This window comes from Silurus meridionalis, chromosome 18 (assembly GCF_014805685.1).
Source record: "Silurus meridionalis isolate SWU-2019-XX chromosome 18, ASM1480568v1, whole genome shotgun sequence".
Lineage (NCBI taxonomy): Eukaryota > Metazoa > Chordata > Actinopteri > Siluriformes > Siluridae > Silurus > Silurus meridionalis.
The window spans coordinates 19131714-19146417 of NC_060901.1; the positions used below are offsets into that span (position 1 = coordinate 19131714).

The following is a 14704-nucleotide window of genomic DNA, read 5'->3' on the forward strand; positions in this document are numbered from 1 at the left end:
CCTCAGAGTCGAGGCAGACAGAGATTCCTGTCCGGTGTTTGGACCATCATCAATGTGACTGATCTGCTCCATGTGAGCTCATTACAACAACAGAAAGTACGCTGAGCAGCGTCGGCTGGTTTGCACAGATGTGTCCTACGATGAGCGCAACACGAGCTGCCGGGTTATAAATAAACCTGACGAGTGCCTTTAGAATGCTGGGATTCTCAGAAGCAGTGGTGGCGGAGGAGGAGTGTTTTTTTTTCTTCTTACGCACAGTGACTTCAACCGTTTGCCCTTCGGTCTATCAGTGGGCAGGTTTACACAGTTTATGCTCTATCAGGTCTTCTGCTGGAGAACTTGTAGATCATAGATTTGGCGTGACAACAAACAAGGCTTTTAGAGGCTGTCAAGTTTATTAAGACAAACGTGATATTCGTTTATTTTAAAGCACACAAAGTCGTTTCCTTCTGTCAAGTGAGCGTTTTGATACGTCACATGTCTTTGTTCTACATTCGATTTTTTGGGATGGGCGGTGGTGGTGGTGGTGTTGGTTTGGGGTCATTGATATCATCCATCAGCCAACTCACTTCGATACACCGCATCTACCACGTATAAAAGGTGTGAATAAGTGTGTGGTGTCTTGTGATGGACTGGTGGTCCATCCATGGTGATTCACACCCTCACGTTCAAGCTCAGGATCTAATGTGAACCTGAACAGGGTCCAGGAGTTATTGAAGATGAAAAAGCTAGTTTCCTTCCTTTCTGAATGAATCAGGTATGTCTTCTCTTCCACCTTCGTCTGAGTTTTTCTAAGCCCGATTCTTACACGCTGATGTCATGAAGCTGGACGATCCTCAATCCCAACAAGTTCCTTCCCCAACATCTTTTTTTTATCACATCTTCTCCTGGCTCGGGCTGAACATCATCAAACACATCAGAAGAACTATTTAGCTTTTTTTCCGCTATCAAGTTGCCATGACCCGACATGTCTCCAGGTTCCTCCATTGTCTCTCCAGTCTAAACATGGCGAGATGTAATGAAATGGCTGGCTGGAGATACGCTTGTCTATTGTGTGTGGTTTACGGCCCCAAAACCACAACTCGGAGATTACTGCATGGGAAGAGATGCGAATCAGGTGCACATTAATAAGATCATAAGTGAAAAGGCACAAATTGTGTCTGAAAATAAAATCCTCAGATCCACGTGGATGGACGTCTGATAGCACATGAAGTAAAATCCACGAGTCTTGATTCGAGAGTTTCTTCGGAATACAGTGAGACTCGATTCACACATATGGTAGAACATCAGCGAGACAGGTTTTAATCTCAGTGCGACTCTTTGCTTGTTTTGGCTAAAACCAAGAACATCAATATCAACATGCCTGAATACAGACAAAACAAACAAAGAAAAGAAAACTCATGTTCACACACAGGAACGTGTGTGTGTGTGTGTGTGTGTGTGTGTGTGTGTGTGTATGAAAGTATCCATGGAGAACGGTGATGAAGAGAAAGACTTTACCTCGATAATATAATCTTTGCCATCTTTTCCATGAACGGCCTTCACCGCGCAGATTTCCAAGCCTCCGAACATCTCAGCACACGAGTCCACCCAGAGACGGTACCTAAAAAAAAAACAATCCAAAGTCACTGGTTTTGAAACGTTCGTTATCCACGTTTCGATCGTTGGATCACATGCTCGAACACACCTATCTGTCATGGCGATCTGCTCCAGCATAGCAGACCCAGTGTTGGCCTTCCAGTTCCCCGAAATGGAGGTTCTCCTACAACAAAAAAGACAATACAGAACCAAGGTAAAGTGAAGCGTGGAGAAGGTTTTCATCACCCTTTCAGTCTCTTTGACTCCAAAACCTTGTGAAATTCGAGACCTGCTCTTAACAAGGCCATGGATCAACCTGACACGCACTAATGGAAACCTGGTGCAGATTGATTGAGTGATTGCAGAGGCATTTTTTTTCCGTTTCAAAGTCGGAATGGTGTCGCTTCTGCTTCCTTTTGTGTGTCCGAAACAGGAAGAGGCGCTCGTGTGTGACACGGTTTGTTTGAGCAGATAAGTGTTGTTTTTTCTTTCTCTCCACTTTCCCTCTCTGACTGCGGCACGCAGAAGAACGTTTCCAAGGCACGTGCGGTTCTTCTCCGATTGTATAGGACGGGTTTGGAACATGAAATGTTTCCTTTACTTGAACCAAACCTGTGACAATGCTCATCTAGAGTGTATGTAGAGCTATAAAGCTGCTATTCAGGCCTCGTGACCTGGATCAGGAATCCAGTGGAACATCTCCATGGGGACTATGGGATGTTCAAAAAGCACACACTAATCTTTGGGTGTCCACAAACTTTAGGCCTTACATTGTTTCTTCATTAATCATTTTCAATAAGGAAGTTCTGTCTTAAAAGTTAGTGAGCATCATTCCTTGCATGTTCCTCACAATTTTATCTGCTCTTGCAATGAAATTTGGTCTCCTGCAGGTTCTTTGGGTTCCTCCAGGTATAGACTGCTCGTAGTTGTGGATGTGGTGTATTTGTGGTTCTTCAGAACCGGTTCCAGATCCACCACAGGACACAAATGATAAACTAATGTCTTGATGTTGACACCAACACTGTGCGTGTAGATCATATGATGTCCAGGAGATGCAGGTGTGCTGGAAAACTACAGGCAACATCACACTTTAAAAAGGAAGGAAGAAAGAGGGAGAGAGCGCGTGACTAGGAAGGGAATGTTTAGTAGGAAAGCGAACGTCTGCTGCCACACCGCTGGCGACTCTGAGTGCTGAGGCTTCCCACATAATGGTTATGCAGCTGCGCTGATTCATCACGCTGATTCAGGACACGTGTGGTGAACCAGTTCTCATGGACGTACGCCACGTTAGTCTCCGTGTCTCTATAACGTCATCTACGCTTACAAAGATATACATGAAAGAAAAAAAGCACGGGACTATACACACACATAATCGTGCATCGTACACACCAAAAGTATTTGGACACCCAATTTTTTTTGTGGTTCTTCTCACAATTGTATGGATGATAATCCTGTTGAACGTGCGAATGTGAAAGAATCTCCACAAATCTAGGAGAACATCTTCTTCCCAGATGAGTGGAGCTTATTATTATTATTATTATTATGGAGACAAAAAAACAATGACAACAAAGCAATCAGGTGTCCACAAACCTTTGGTCGCACGGTGTATTTATTAGGAATTTCATCCTTACATGTACGCTTTGTAGTTGCTGCCGATTTTCTGGATCCGGATGTCGTACTTGGAGTCGACAAAAGGCTCGGCCGTGGCGTAGGTCTTGGTGAGAGCCACCACGCTGGTGATGTCCTGGAAGTCGGCCGAATTCTCCACCTTGATCTAGCAGGCACATAAGGCGAAGCTGTAAACGAATAAAACACGGCACGAGAGCAGAACGTCTGCTACTTTGGAACCACCTTTGACACCTTTGGCTTTCCGTATTTAAGTTCAGACTTCATCTGAACTTCATCCACACCTTCTTACTTTACCGCTGAGATCTTTTGGGGTTCTACATAATTATATGATCTATATGATGTGGTTCTTCTCCCAAAGTTTGGTGCCACACAGTCGTATAGGATGGAGCCAGCATGAAATATTTCCTTTCACCCGAACTAGGAGATCTAAACCTGTTCCACCCTGACAATGCTCCTGAAGCTAGCGCTTTATGAAGATATGCTTTACATGGCTTGGAGTGGAGGATCTCCTGCTATAGAGGCTCTGTATTGTCTCCTCACGTCTCCTCACCGCAGCCTACCTGACTTTAATAACACTCTTGTATCTGAATGAGCACATCTCCACAAATATGGTGAAACATCTTCCCGAAAAAGCACATCTCGATTTTAAAATGCTCGGGTGTAGACAAACTTTTGGCCTCGGCGTGCGTATCTTCCTGAGTACACGTTGAGATGTTTTCTTATCCGTCAAACGTTCCTGGTGCTTCCTAGCGCTAAAGTTAGGCTCCTTCGGAGGATTTCCTGCCCTCCCTGTGGTTTCCTTCGCGTTTTTAATCTCACTATCGGTTCACCGAAAGGTCGAGCGTGGTCGTGTCGTGGGTGCAAAGAGTGAAAACGCAGAATTTCCTGGACTGTTCCGCGTTTAATCTCCACTTGCTTTTATTAAGAAGATGCTCCAATAGATTTGTGGAGATTTGTGCTCAAGGGTGTTATTAAAGTGATGTAGGTGAGGTGAGGAGACCAGAGGTCTTCAAAAGGGTTTACAGATGTATAGCAGGCACCTCAAGATCTTCCACTCCGACCTATACCTTCGTATAGAGGTAGCTTTGCGCGCAAAAAACGATCGAATAATCGTCTGATCTTCTGCTTCTCGAGTATTCTGTGATGGAAATTCCCTGAACGTTCCTCCTCCCTGTCATCGGGGACGTTTGGACTGAGATCATAAAAGTTCGAACTCCACACCCTTCTATCCCTGTCTGATACACAGACAAATGTAAACAGACATTAGCACACACACACACACACACACACACACACACACACACACACACACACACACACACACACCAGCTGCAGGCATGTATAAAGGTGCGGACTCACCGTGCAAAAGCAAAATATACTGAAATGTAATTCTCCTATAAACATGAAACGACGTTGTGTGAAAAAAGCGCAAATTCCGCAGCTTGTATCTTTTTATCTTCTATTCATCTCAAGCGTTCAGAGAAGAACACCGATCTAATAACTCCTGTAGACTTCTAGTCTAGTCACAATTTGAACCTTATTTGGAAAAAACGATGCTGGGACCGTCTTCAGTTCTACAGTCCAGATCCAGAAATAGAATCTCTATGATGAAGATATGGGTTATGATGGACCTCATGTTGGTCACCTTCTGAAGACACTGTGCCGTATGTTGCATTGAAGGTGATCAATCAGAATAACTTTACTGATTGTATCTACATTGGGACGTGCACCAAAAACGTTCTGGTAAATGTAGATTTAAATATACAGTATATATATATAAACCCACTGTATCATATTGTTCATGTATGAATGTAATTGTGGGTCTTTTTTGTTGCAAGGTTTCCTCACTAAAAAACAACTTCATGACGTTCTGGCCCACCAGGGCGGTTTCCTCACGCCACGAGCGGACTTTTCCCCTGCAGTCGGTTCCTTGCCAATACTAATAGCAAACTCAGACCATGACCTCACACTCGTCAACTCCAGCCATTTATATAAGTTATAGAACCATGCTGGAGAAAAAGACACAGCGATACATGTGACTGAGCAAAAAAAAAAAAAGGAAGGCGGTAACTTATCGGTTACGCCACTGGACTTCGTATAGTAGATTCAAATCCTGGTAGGTTAATGGATAAGATGTTAAAGTGATCAGAGTTCGAATCCCAGCATCACCAGGCTGCAACCAATCCCTTAATCCTCAGCTGCATTATTTATATTGATGGCACTTGGGATTTAAAGCGACTTCAATTTATCTCATTCATATAACTGAGTAGCAGCTATTGGGTTAAGGGCCTTACTCAGGAGCCCTAGCGATATGGATGAGAGAGTCTACCAAATACTGTGAATTTTAAGGTCAATGGAAGGCTTGATTAAAGGAAAAACAGCAGCTGACAGAAGGCCACGCTACCAGAGAAGAAGAACACTCATATTCCAGTCGGTCAAAGTGAAACCCAAGACTGCGGCACAGCAGCAGTTAATGCGCTGAAAGCCGGCATCAAGGCTGTCAAAACTAAAGCTTGATCCTCCACCAAATGCAAATGCCTGACTCACTGACCCGAACAAGTGTTCGGTCTGCTCAACGTCCATTAAGAAGCGTTTATACACGTTTCAGATCAAAGCTTTGGCCCTGGATAAGAGCAGGCAATGAATGCAGAAACCGTAGCAGTGTGAAAGTCAGAAGTAACTTGTTCTTGTGCTCAAGTGGGTTTTTCGTGTATCTGTACTGATACTTTTCATATGAACTGAGTTGATAAAGAACATTATAGCTCTAATAAATCACAGTACTTCAGATAAATTCATTTAAAGGAACCCTGTAACTCCACGACATGCTTTGTGTACTTCATCCAACCACTGGAAATTGACCCCACTGCTAGAAAGAACCGCTAATAAACCAATTGAGCAAAACATCAAAGGGCACAAGCATTAATTAATATAATGCAATCGCTATTGCGGAACAAGAAGATCACCAAAAAATGGGAAACAATGGGGTCTATCGATTGCAATGAGAACGCAAGTCTAGCTTTACGCTGCTTCTGCTGCTCATGGGCAGGTAATGGGCAGGTTCTGGAGGCCTCACTAATACCAGAAAGCAAGAGCCAGGATAAAAATGGAGCAAATCAACTAAACAAATCCCTGCTGAAGAATTCCAGCTTCTAGGGTTTGGAAAATACTTTGGAGGTCAAAAATGTGAACATTTTCTTCAGAGCGTAAACAGCTTAATGCCACTTGAATGTAGGTAAGGGTCTGATAAATTTTGACTAGTTCCTAAGAGGGGTGCATGCTGTGAGATCTGAAACATCCAAAAACCCCAGGAACAACGCTGATGCCATGTTTACGGTCCACTGAGAAATATTTTCCACTGTACACTGCGACCTGAACACCGGAGTCCATCCGGAGAGCTGCGAATCCAAATTCAATTGGACATATTGACTGCAGAAGTGAAGTCACTGCTAGAGAATGTACACAAGTCAGGCAGCCTGGCAGAGCTGTTTCCAAAAAAAATATTTTCAGGTTTCTAAAAAAAGGACGTGCAACCTGGCACAGTCTAGATTTCCAAAACCTGAGCGTCTTTCCGAAAAACATCGGTAGCATCCTGAAGGCAGATGTAATGCGAGGGGTCATTGAACAAACACGACTGGTTTGTGTACAGGAGATAAACGATCAGACATAACATTATGACATGATTGTGTCGGCCCCCTTTTTGCTGGTAAAACAGTCGTGACCCGTCGAGCATCAACAGCATGAACTTCTTCAGCAGTTTGAGCTCGTCTGTTGGACCAACCACGACCCTGTCGCCAGTTCACTAGTGTTCCTTCCTTGGAGCACTTTTGATAGATACTGACCAATGCCGACCAGGAACAGCCCACAAGATCTGCAGTTTTGGAGACGCTCTGACCCAGTCGTCTAGATGTCACAATTTGTCAAACACTGCTTCTAAAATCATCTTCGAGGACAAAATGTGAGGTCTGATCAGTGTATACAGTACAAATATTCCGTTTGATCCAAAACTCAGACGATTCCTCCAGACCAGATTCAGGGTGACATTTATTTAGTAGCTGGAATAAATTCAGGAACCAATAGGAATACGTCAAGCAAAATCTGCAAAGACTGGATAGGGGAGCTGAAGAAAAGGCGTTCGAAAAAAGAAAAAATATATATGGTATTGCTCTCATTGTCCCCTGAATTTTCAGAGCCCTGAAGATGATGGTCACCGAAACAAATGACCAATACAAGCACATAGTTAGACTTTATTAAATTATGAAATTCTAGAAGTGGGTGTGGTCAAGACCAGACTTTTTTTAAATGTGAAGATACAATATTATACCCAATTTTTCATGTACAAAAGTCCTGAACCAGATGCTCTGTTGACCTTTCAAGCTTCTGTCTACGTGGACCGTGCAATAACAATGGAGAAAATGAGCTTCTGGACTTGAAGGAACTTGCAAGAAATAGACAGCTAACGTTTTTTTTTGGTATATTGTATACCTTGATGCTGAAATGAACGAGTGGTCGCTATACGTCATGACTTAATATCAGCAATTTTGGAGGTCCACCTGATCTAGGACGTTCTGCTGATGCACCAGATATTTAACCTACTATTCTTCTCTGAAGATCTGTGCTGTGATTCTTTAGTTCATGAATCGTGATCCTTACCTTTCCCATGCCGGCGTGGGCATGCCCCATCTTCACTACAACAGGAAATGACGGTGTGGGCATCTGAGGAGGAGAAAAAGAACATACACACATCAGAGAAGATTTTAGAGATAGTTGTTTGAGCTGATGATGAGATGCAAGTTTCAGGCTAGTCACTGTTCTCTGGGCACATAGTGGTTTCACCACAAGTTGCTGGTTCAGTGGTCTCTCACACACACACACACACACACACACACACACACACACACACACACACACACACACACACATACACATGATCCATAATCGGTATGTCTTAATTCGGATACTTTATTATATACATCTCCATCTCCACCACACACCAGCTCTAAATCCAGAAATACCTCCAACACAATTTTGACCAACTTCAGACTCCACTGATGAATGAAGCCATTGAGGGAAGCAAAGAAAAAAAAAACCCTGGTGTTTAGGTAGTGAAATATTTCAGGAAGAATGTGGGTTTTATCACAACACAAAAAGAAATCGTTCCTGGAACAGGGATGTGGAGACCGCAATGTTTTGGGACGGGGTTTGGGAGGAAGAAGAAAGAGAAAGACTAATGGAATGGGAATTAAACATCAATAACATATGACTGTTAGAAATAACAACCCAAAGGATCAGTGAGCTGGAGGGCAGAAATACTGTCTTTTGGAAACGGAAAGCAAAGAGTGACATTTAAGGATTCCATCCAGATGTTTTAATGAGGAGGAGGGGAAGAAATCGGACAGATGTCTTTACTCATAATTATATACCTGACGTGATGTTTGTGAGGAACAGAATCTTCATTTTCGAGACAAAAAAAAGGTACGAGACGATGAGGGTGAAATGATCGACTCAATGAAAACAAAGTGAAATTTAAGAAGATATACATGAAAATAACCAATAATTTGTGTTCTATATTTTCTAGGTGGATGTAGACCGTTTCTGAAGCAACGTTGCGGCGCTACGGAGGCCGAGGCGCGTCCTGAGAGTCACTTACAATAGAGATTAACATGGCAGAGGCAGAGCTGCGTCTTCTTGCAGACACAACAGGAAAAGAACGTCTGGGTTTATTTCTTTTTCCTTAGTTTTTTTTTTTTGCACTTCAAAAGCATGTTTGTTTGAAGTTAGAATTAGTCGCTTAATAAAGTCCATTGATAAATTTGATGTGTCTGTCTGGAGCGAAGAAATAAAAGCGATTACTGTCTGCACCGTATTGAAATGATTGATTATTGTATTTTTTGCATTGAATCGCATTGTGTTGAATTGTTGGTTTCGGCGACACCTGCTTCATATGGTTCAACCCCAAACTGTTACCACCAACTTGGAGGCACACACTTGTATCAGACATCTTCGGATGCTGTGGCATGAAACGTTTCCTTCCCTTTAACTAGGAGACCAAAACCCGTTCCAGCATGACGATGCTTCTATATGAGCTGTTCAGATGTTCAGATGAGTTCTTGCTACAGACCTATTGAACACCTTTGGGATGATTTTTTTACACTGACTGCACCTCAGATCTCCACAAATCTAGCAGAACATCTTTGCAGAAGACTGGAGGTGCAAACGCAAGTCTACGCAGACATAAAAGACGCATTTCGGAATCTCAAAGGATAATAGAGAACGTTTTAAGGAATGCGAGAGGTGAAGTAACACGATTCACTTAACGAGGACGCGAGTGACGCAATATGCCCGCAGAAATAATATCTACAGATTTTCATCTCTGCTCGCTCGCATTCCGCAAGGAATTCCTGCGGCCCTGACGACGAGTTTCACTGTGAGCGCCAAACAAATCCGGAACAAGAGCCAGCAATAAATGAGGAACAAATAACAAGATGGAAAAGTCTGGAATGTCTCGCCCAAAAGTCGGAAGCATTTCGATCAAGATGGGATTTTTTGTGAATTTGTTAGTAAATGAGGAAAATAATGAACGGGTTCAGCTTAAAAAAATATTACTGAAAACTTTCCAACAAACTTTTAACTGTCCACACTGTATATATCAATATAATTCCACTATTTCCTTTATGTCTGGCTGGACACCAGTGCTTTTTGTGCTCCACAAAATGAAAAACCGTCTGGAAAGATTTTTTTTCCCTTCCCTTTTCACACCAATAACTCCGGTTATACTATGCTGGCCGTGAGTAATGACGGGGGCACAAAAGGAACTATCCAGTTTCTGCGGTGACTGACGTCAAGAGTCTGGGATCTGTTTTACGAAGTGATTTTCCGTCATTTGCAGTAAACTGTGCAGACATGGCAAGCTGTGAGTGTGTTCCAGCAAATGTTCTGCCTTCTGAATCTAAACAACCTACACCTACAGGCTGTACACAGGTATGTGTGTGTGTGTGTGTGTGTGTGTGTGTGTGTGTGTGTGGGAAGTGTCGGAGAAAAAGAGCTACAGAGGTTACGTTTCTGACTCAGATCCCTAAAGCTGAAACACCTCAGTGTGACATTCCAGGTACTTGCAGTAAAAAGGTAAACACTTCCACACATTACAGGAATCTTCTAAACTGTGGCACCGGACGTGACAGCTGACGCAAATACATGAGATGAACAAAAGTGTTCTTCGCTAGACAGCTTCGAGTGTCCTTCTGGTTCCTGTGAATCATCTACTACAATGAATAAAGCAGATATGCTACTAGGAACAGGTTATGGGTCTCAGATCTAAACCGATGTTCTACCAGATTTGTGGAGATCTGGGGGTCCTCTTTGGTTCTAGTAAAAACACACCTCTGTTTCTTATATACACTATGTTGAGAAAAGTTTGTGGGCGTCTGAGCACAAGGTCGTGCTTTTTGAATATTCCATATTATTATATGGAATATTATAAGCTCCATTCCTCTGGGAAGATGTTTCACTAGATTTTGTGGGGGATCTGTGCTCATCCATGGGGTGCAGTCAGAGTGAGTAATTCATCCCAAAGGTGCTCAGCAGGAGATCTTCCACTCTAACCCATATGTCCATGTGCACAGGTGCATTGTGATGCTGAAACAGGATTTGGGTCTCCTAGTTCAAATAAATGGAATTCCAAAGTACAATTTTTCAGGAACAGTTTGGCGAAGAACCTCATGGTTTTTACGAAAAAAAAAATCAGGTATCCCATTACTTCTGCTACAACATGAAGGTGCTGCTTGGACATCAAATGGAAGTTGTTCCTTCCACCAAATCAGGTGCCAGAACAGAGAAAAGTCTTCCTTGTGTGGTTGAGCACTTGTGGAGGGTTTAATGGACCAAAGTGCAGGCTGGATTGAGATTATTAGGCTTTTTCGCTAAGTCAAAGCAGATCTGAGTCATCATGATTCAGCAAAAAATCAAAAAAGTGCTTTGATTAATAAAAGAAATACTACAAAGAATTCATCCATTCATCCATCCATCCATCCATCCATCCATTCATTATCTTTTAGACTAGCCAAGGAGAAGAAAGGAAGGAAGGAAGGAAGGTAGGTGGGAGCTCAGTTTATTTAGCTCAACATTTTAAAATCCCGGTATTTTGTGGCCCCTGAGCAAGGCCCTTAACTCTCCAGGGGTGCTGTACCATGGATTTATCCTGTGTTCTGACCCCAGAATCCTAATATCATACGATCTTTTAGTAAGATTTTGAACTTTTTAGCATGTAATGTGAGAGGTGCATCATTTTCTCAAGACGTGAGTTCCTTTCCACCCAAATTAGGAGCACAAACGAGGTCTCAAACCCATTCTGCCTCAAACCAGAAAGCCAGGTTTGTTTTGTGTTTTTCTTCAGTGGAAGCTAATAACCTGCCACGATCCCAACACATCGCTTTGTTCTCATCTGTGTTTGCTCTGTACGGGAAGCCGGCGTGACGAACAGAGAAGACACTCTCTCTATTTACAGGTCTGATGTGGAATATTACGGAGAAATGACGTGTCCTGAGAAAGTAAATAAAGTTAGTATAAGCCAGACGAGTGAAACATCACTGACTAAGGTGTTGGAGGGGTTTTGGGTTGAAGAACAAGAGCTACTGCTGACCCCCAAGAGCTACTGCTGGCCCCCCCGGAGCTCTCAGACACTCCATTTAGTGTAGGACAAGAGAACTGCCTAGGACCAAAACGTTATATACAACATAAGCAGTAATATACTTTATCAACGTTGACTGCTCCAGAAACCCCATGTTCCATCGTAAACTCTGGTTAGTTTCTGTTTTAAATGTTCTAGAACAGGGGTCTTCAACATTTTTTAGGTCAATGACCCCTTATGCGATGGAGACATGGGACCCTAAATGCAAAATATTAATAGAAGCCAATCATATTACACCAGTTCTATTATGTTAAGACAATTAGAACTACGTTGTTGTTGTACACGCAACCCATGTTTTGTTTTTTTTTAACCAAAAATTATTTGCGATTCGACATTAATTAGCGGACCCACTGTAGTGGGGTCGTGAACCCCGGTTGAGCTCTAGAACATAAGGGTTTTCCAGGTTCTTCAGTCTCTCAAATACATGTCATCTAGAAGATGCGGCAGTGGGGTGTGTACGGAGCTCGGAGTTTACCGGAATACGATACGGGGTGTATTTTGACCCTGTGGATTGGCTCCCGGATCTAGTGGCTAGGATCGTTTATGTACTGAAAATTTTCATGTTGACAAAACATACACCGTGGTCCTGGAAGGAGAAAACATCAGGAGATGCTTCAAGCATGTGAAGGGGTTTTGTTCTTCCCTGCGACGAACATATTGCTAATACCAGCATTTATTCAGGCCTGCTCAACTAAAATTCTCACACACACACACACACACACACACACACACACACACACACACACACACACACACGTCATACCTTCATATGAGGTAAAGAATGAACTGTGTTTATGTGTACAATGGAACAAAGCGAATCACGTGAAACAGTGAACTGAGATGATAATGAGAAAGACACGTATTTTTAACAGGAACATTGTGAAGTCCTTTATGCTACAATGTAAAATAATGCCCAATCTTGTTGTATATCGCTGCATCTTTCAGTGGTATGCCATAAATCAGGTTCAAAGCTCCTCTTTAGGGTTTAAATCAACTCTAAATAACCTTTTCGTGGAACCCTAGACCCTATTGCTCTTTCATTTATTCATGTTTGGCTTGGCTTCTGCATAGTTTGTGGTTAGGTTCCTGATGGAAAGCTCTGTAGTATCCTGCAATAAAACCAAGGTGACACCTCTATCATCTCCACAAAGCTCCAACGAAAGCTGCTCCGAGATATAAGGACGTCGCCGTAAGACGGCGTGTCTGCGCGCGGCGTCATCGTTGTCACAAACAGAGCAGCGCAATCTAAACACATCGCGACCCAGACGCTTTAAACCGTGACCTCTTCTGCGTACACAAGGCTTAGGTTTAGATTGTGTGTAAACTTCAGCATGGCGAGACATAACATAACAGTTTAAAAGAAACATAGCGATAAAAAGGGGCGAGTCGAAGGCAATTGAACAGGACGAACAGAGGTTAAAGGGTTTTAGAAGAAACCCGAACTTTACTATCAGTGCGGAGTTTTCCCAGGCGTGTACCAAATGGATCTGAAAGGGGAATCCTGCTTATAAAACATAGATCTGAACAAACTGTTTGTCCCAGTGACCTTAAACACACCCAGCGATGACTGGAAGTGTGGGTGAAAAGTGACTGCTGACTAATGGAACAAGCCAAAGGCAATGATCTTGACACTAGATTCCACCGAGAACGTTCCCCTTCATGGTTTATCCGTACGCCCCACATTCATTTCCATACTGTATATATCGCCCTCGGGTCCACCAGCACATCTCCATCATCTGTCCAAATCCGTGCCAGTGATTGTTGTCAGAAGAAATCCTTCTAACCTATATGACATAACGCATAACCTGAACATGAGTAATCAGGCAAACAAGGGAGATTCCGAGGCCACGTCTATATTTAGTCTGTTCGAGATCCCCGTTTAGGTCCACCTCTGGTCCTCTGGGGCGCTGACGCATATACCCTTCTACCCCCTGACCTGAAACTATTTTCACTGCAGTGACTCACTAGAACTCATTATTCCTCCCTTAGGTCCTTTTTCCTACCCTTTTTGCCCCTTTACTTCCCCCCCGCCCCCCCATTGTCCTTTATTCCCACACTTTATCCCAGAACCTTTGGCATCCCAGAAGATCAGACCATGTTTCACGAATCATTTGAGGACCAACTGGAATGCCGAAGACGGTCCATATAAAGTGCGATCATATCAGCATGTGCTGTGATGATGATGATGATGATGATGATGGTGCACAGTGTGTTCTGAGTCCTTTCTATCAGAGCCAGCATTATCTACAGAAGCTCTTCTGTGGGATGGGACCAGTTGGGTTTGCCTTCTGTCCTCGTGCGCATCAATAAGCCTCGAGTACCCATGCTCCTCTGTCCATCCTTGGAGCACTTTTGCTAGGTAATAACCCCCCTGCTGTTTCAGAGATCTGACCCAGACGTCTAGACATCGCAAACTGTTTATATCTGTCTATAAATCCATCTATTCAATTTTCAGACCATTCCAATACGTCCACCGAAACCTTAAGCGGAAAATCATGGATATTCGATTTCGATATGGAGTTCGACAGCATGATCCAGCAGATGTTCCATCAAATCCTGCACAATTTAGCTCATTTCATTCTCATCATAGGAACACAGGAAAAGGACAAAGGCTTCAGACGGATCATCTCGGATCCGTCACTAGAAAAGGTTGTCATCGATCTGCAAGGCTGCACTTGTTACATAGTTAGGCTTTTTTTTTTTTACACTTTAACCGATCCGTAGAAGAGGCCGTTCCTAAAAAAAAGCCGATTGATGTAACCCAGGGCAACAGCCGACACAGACGCAGCTCAAGAACCAGCTTGCGTTTTTTTC

At 43.1% G+C, this 14704-nt stretch overlaps 1 protein-coding gene across 2 annotated transcripts in view; it reads right to left on the reverse strand.

Moving 5' to 3' along the window:
* syn3 (synapsin III) overlaps positions 1–14704 on the reverse strand; it is a 58683-nt gene that overhangs the window by 8026 nt on the left and 35953 nt on the right. For both annotated transcript variants that reach the window (XM_046874191.1, XM_046874192.1), the window contains exons 7-10: positions 7858–7920; positions 3210–3352; positions 1688–1762; positions 1501–1603 (exon numbers count right to left, since the gene is read on the reverse strand). In XM_046874191.1, the coding sequence (XP_046730147.1) occupies positions 1501–1603; positions 1688–1762; positions 3210–3352; positions 7858–7920 (384 nt within the window). The remainder of the gene's footprint in view (positions 1–1500; positions 1604–1687; positions 1763–3209; positions 3353–7857; positions 7921–14704) is intronic.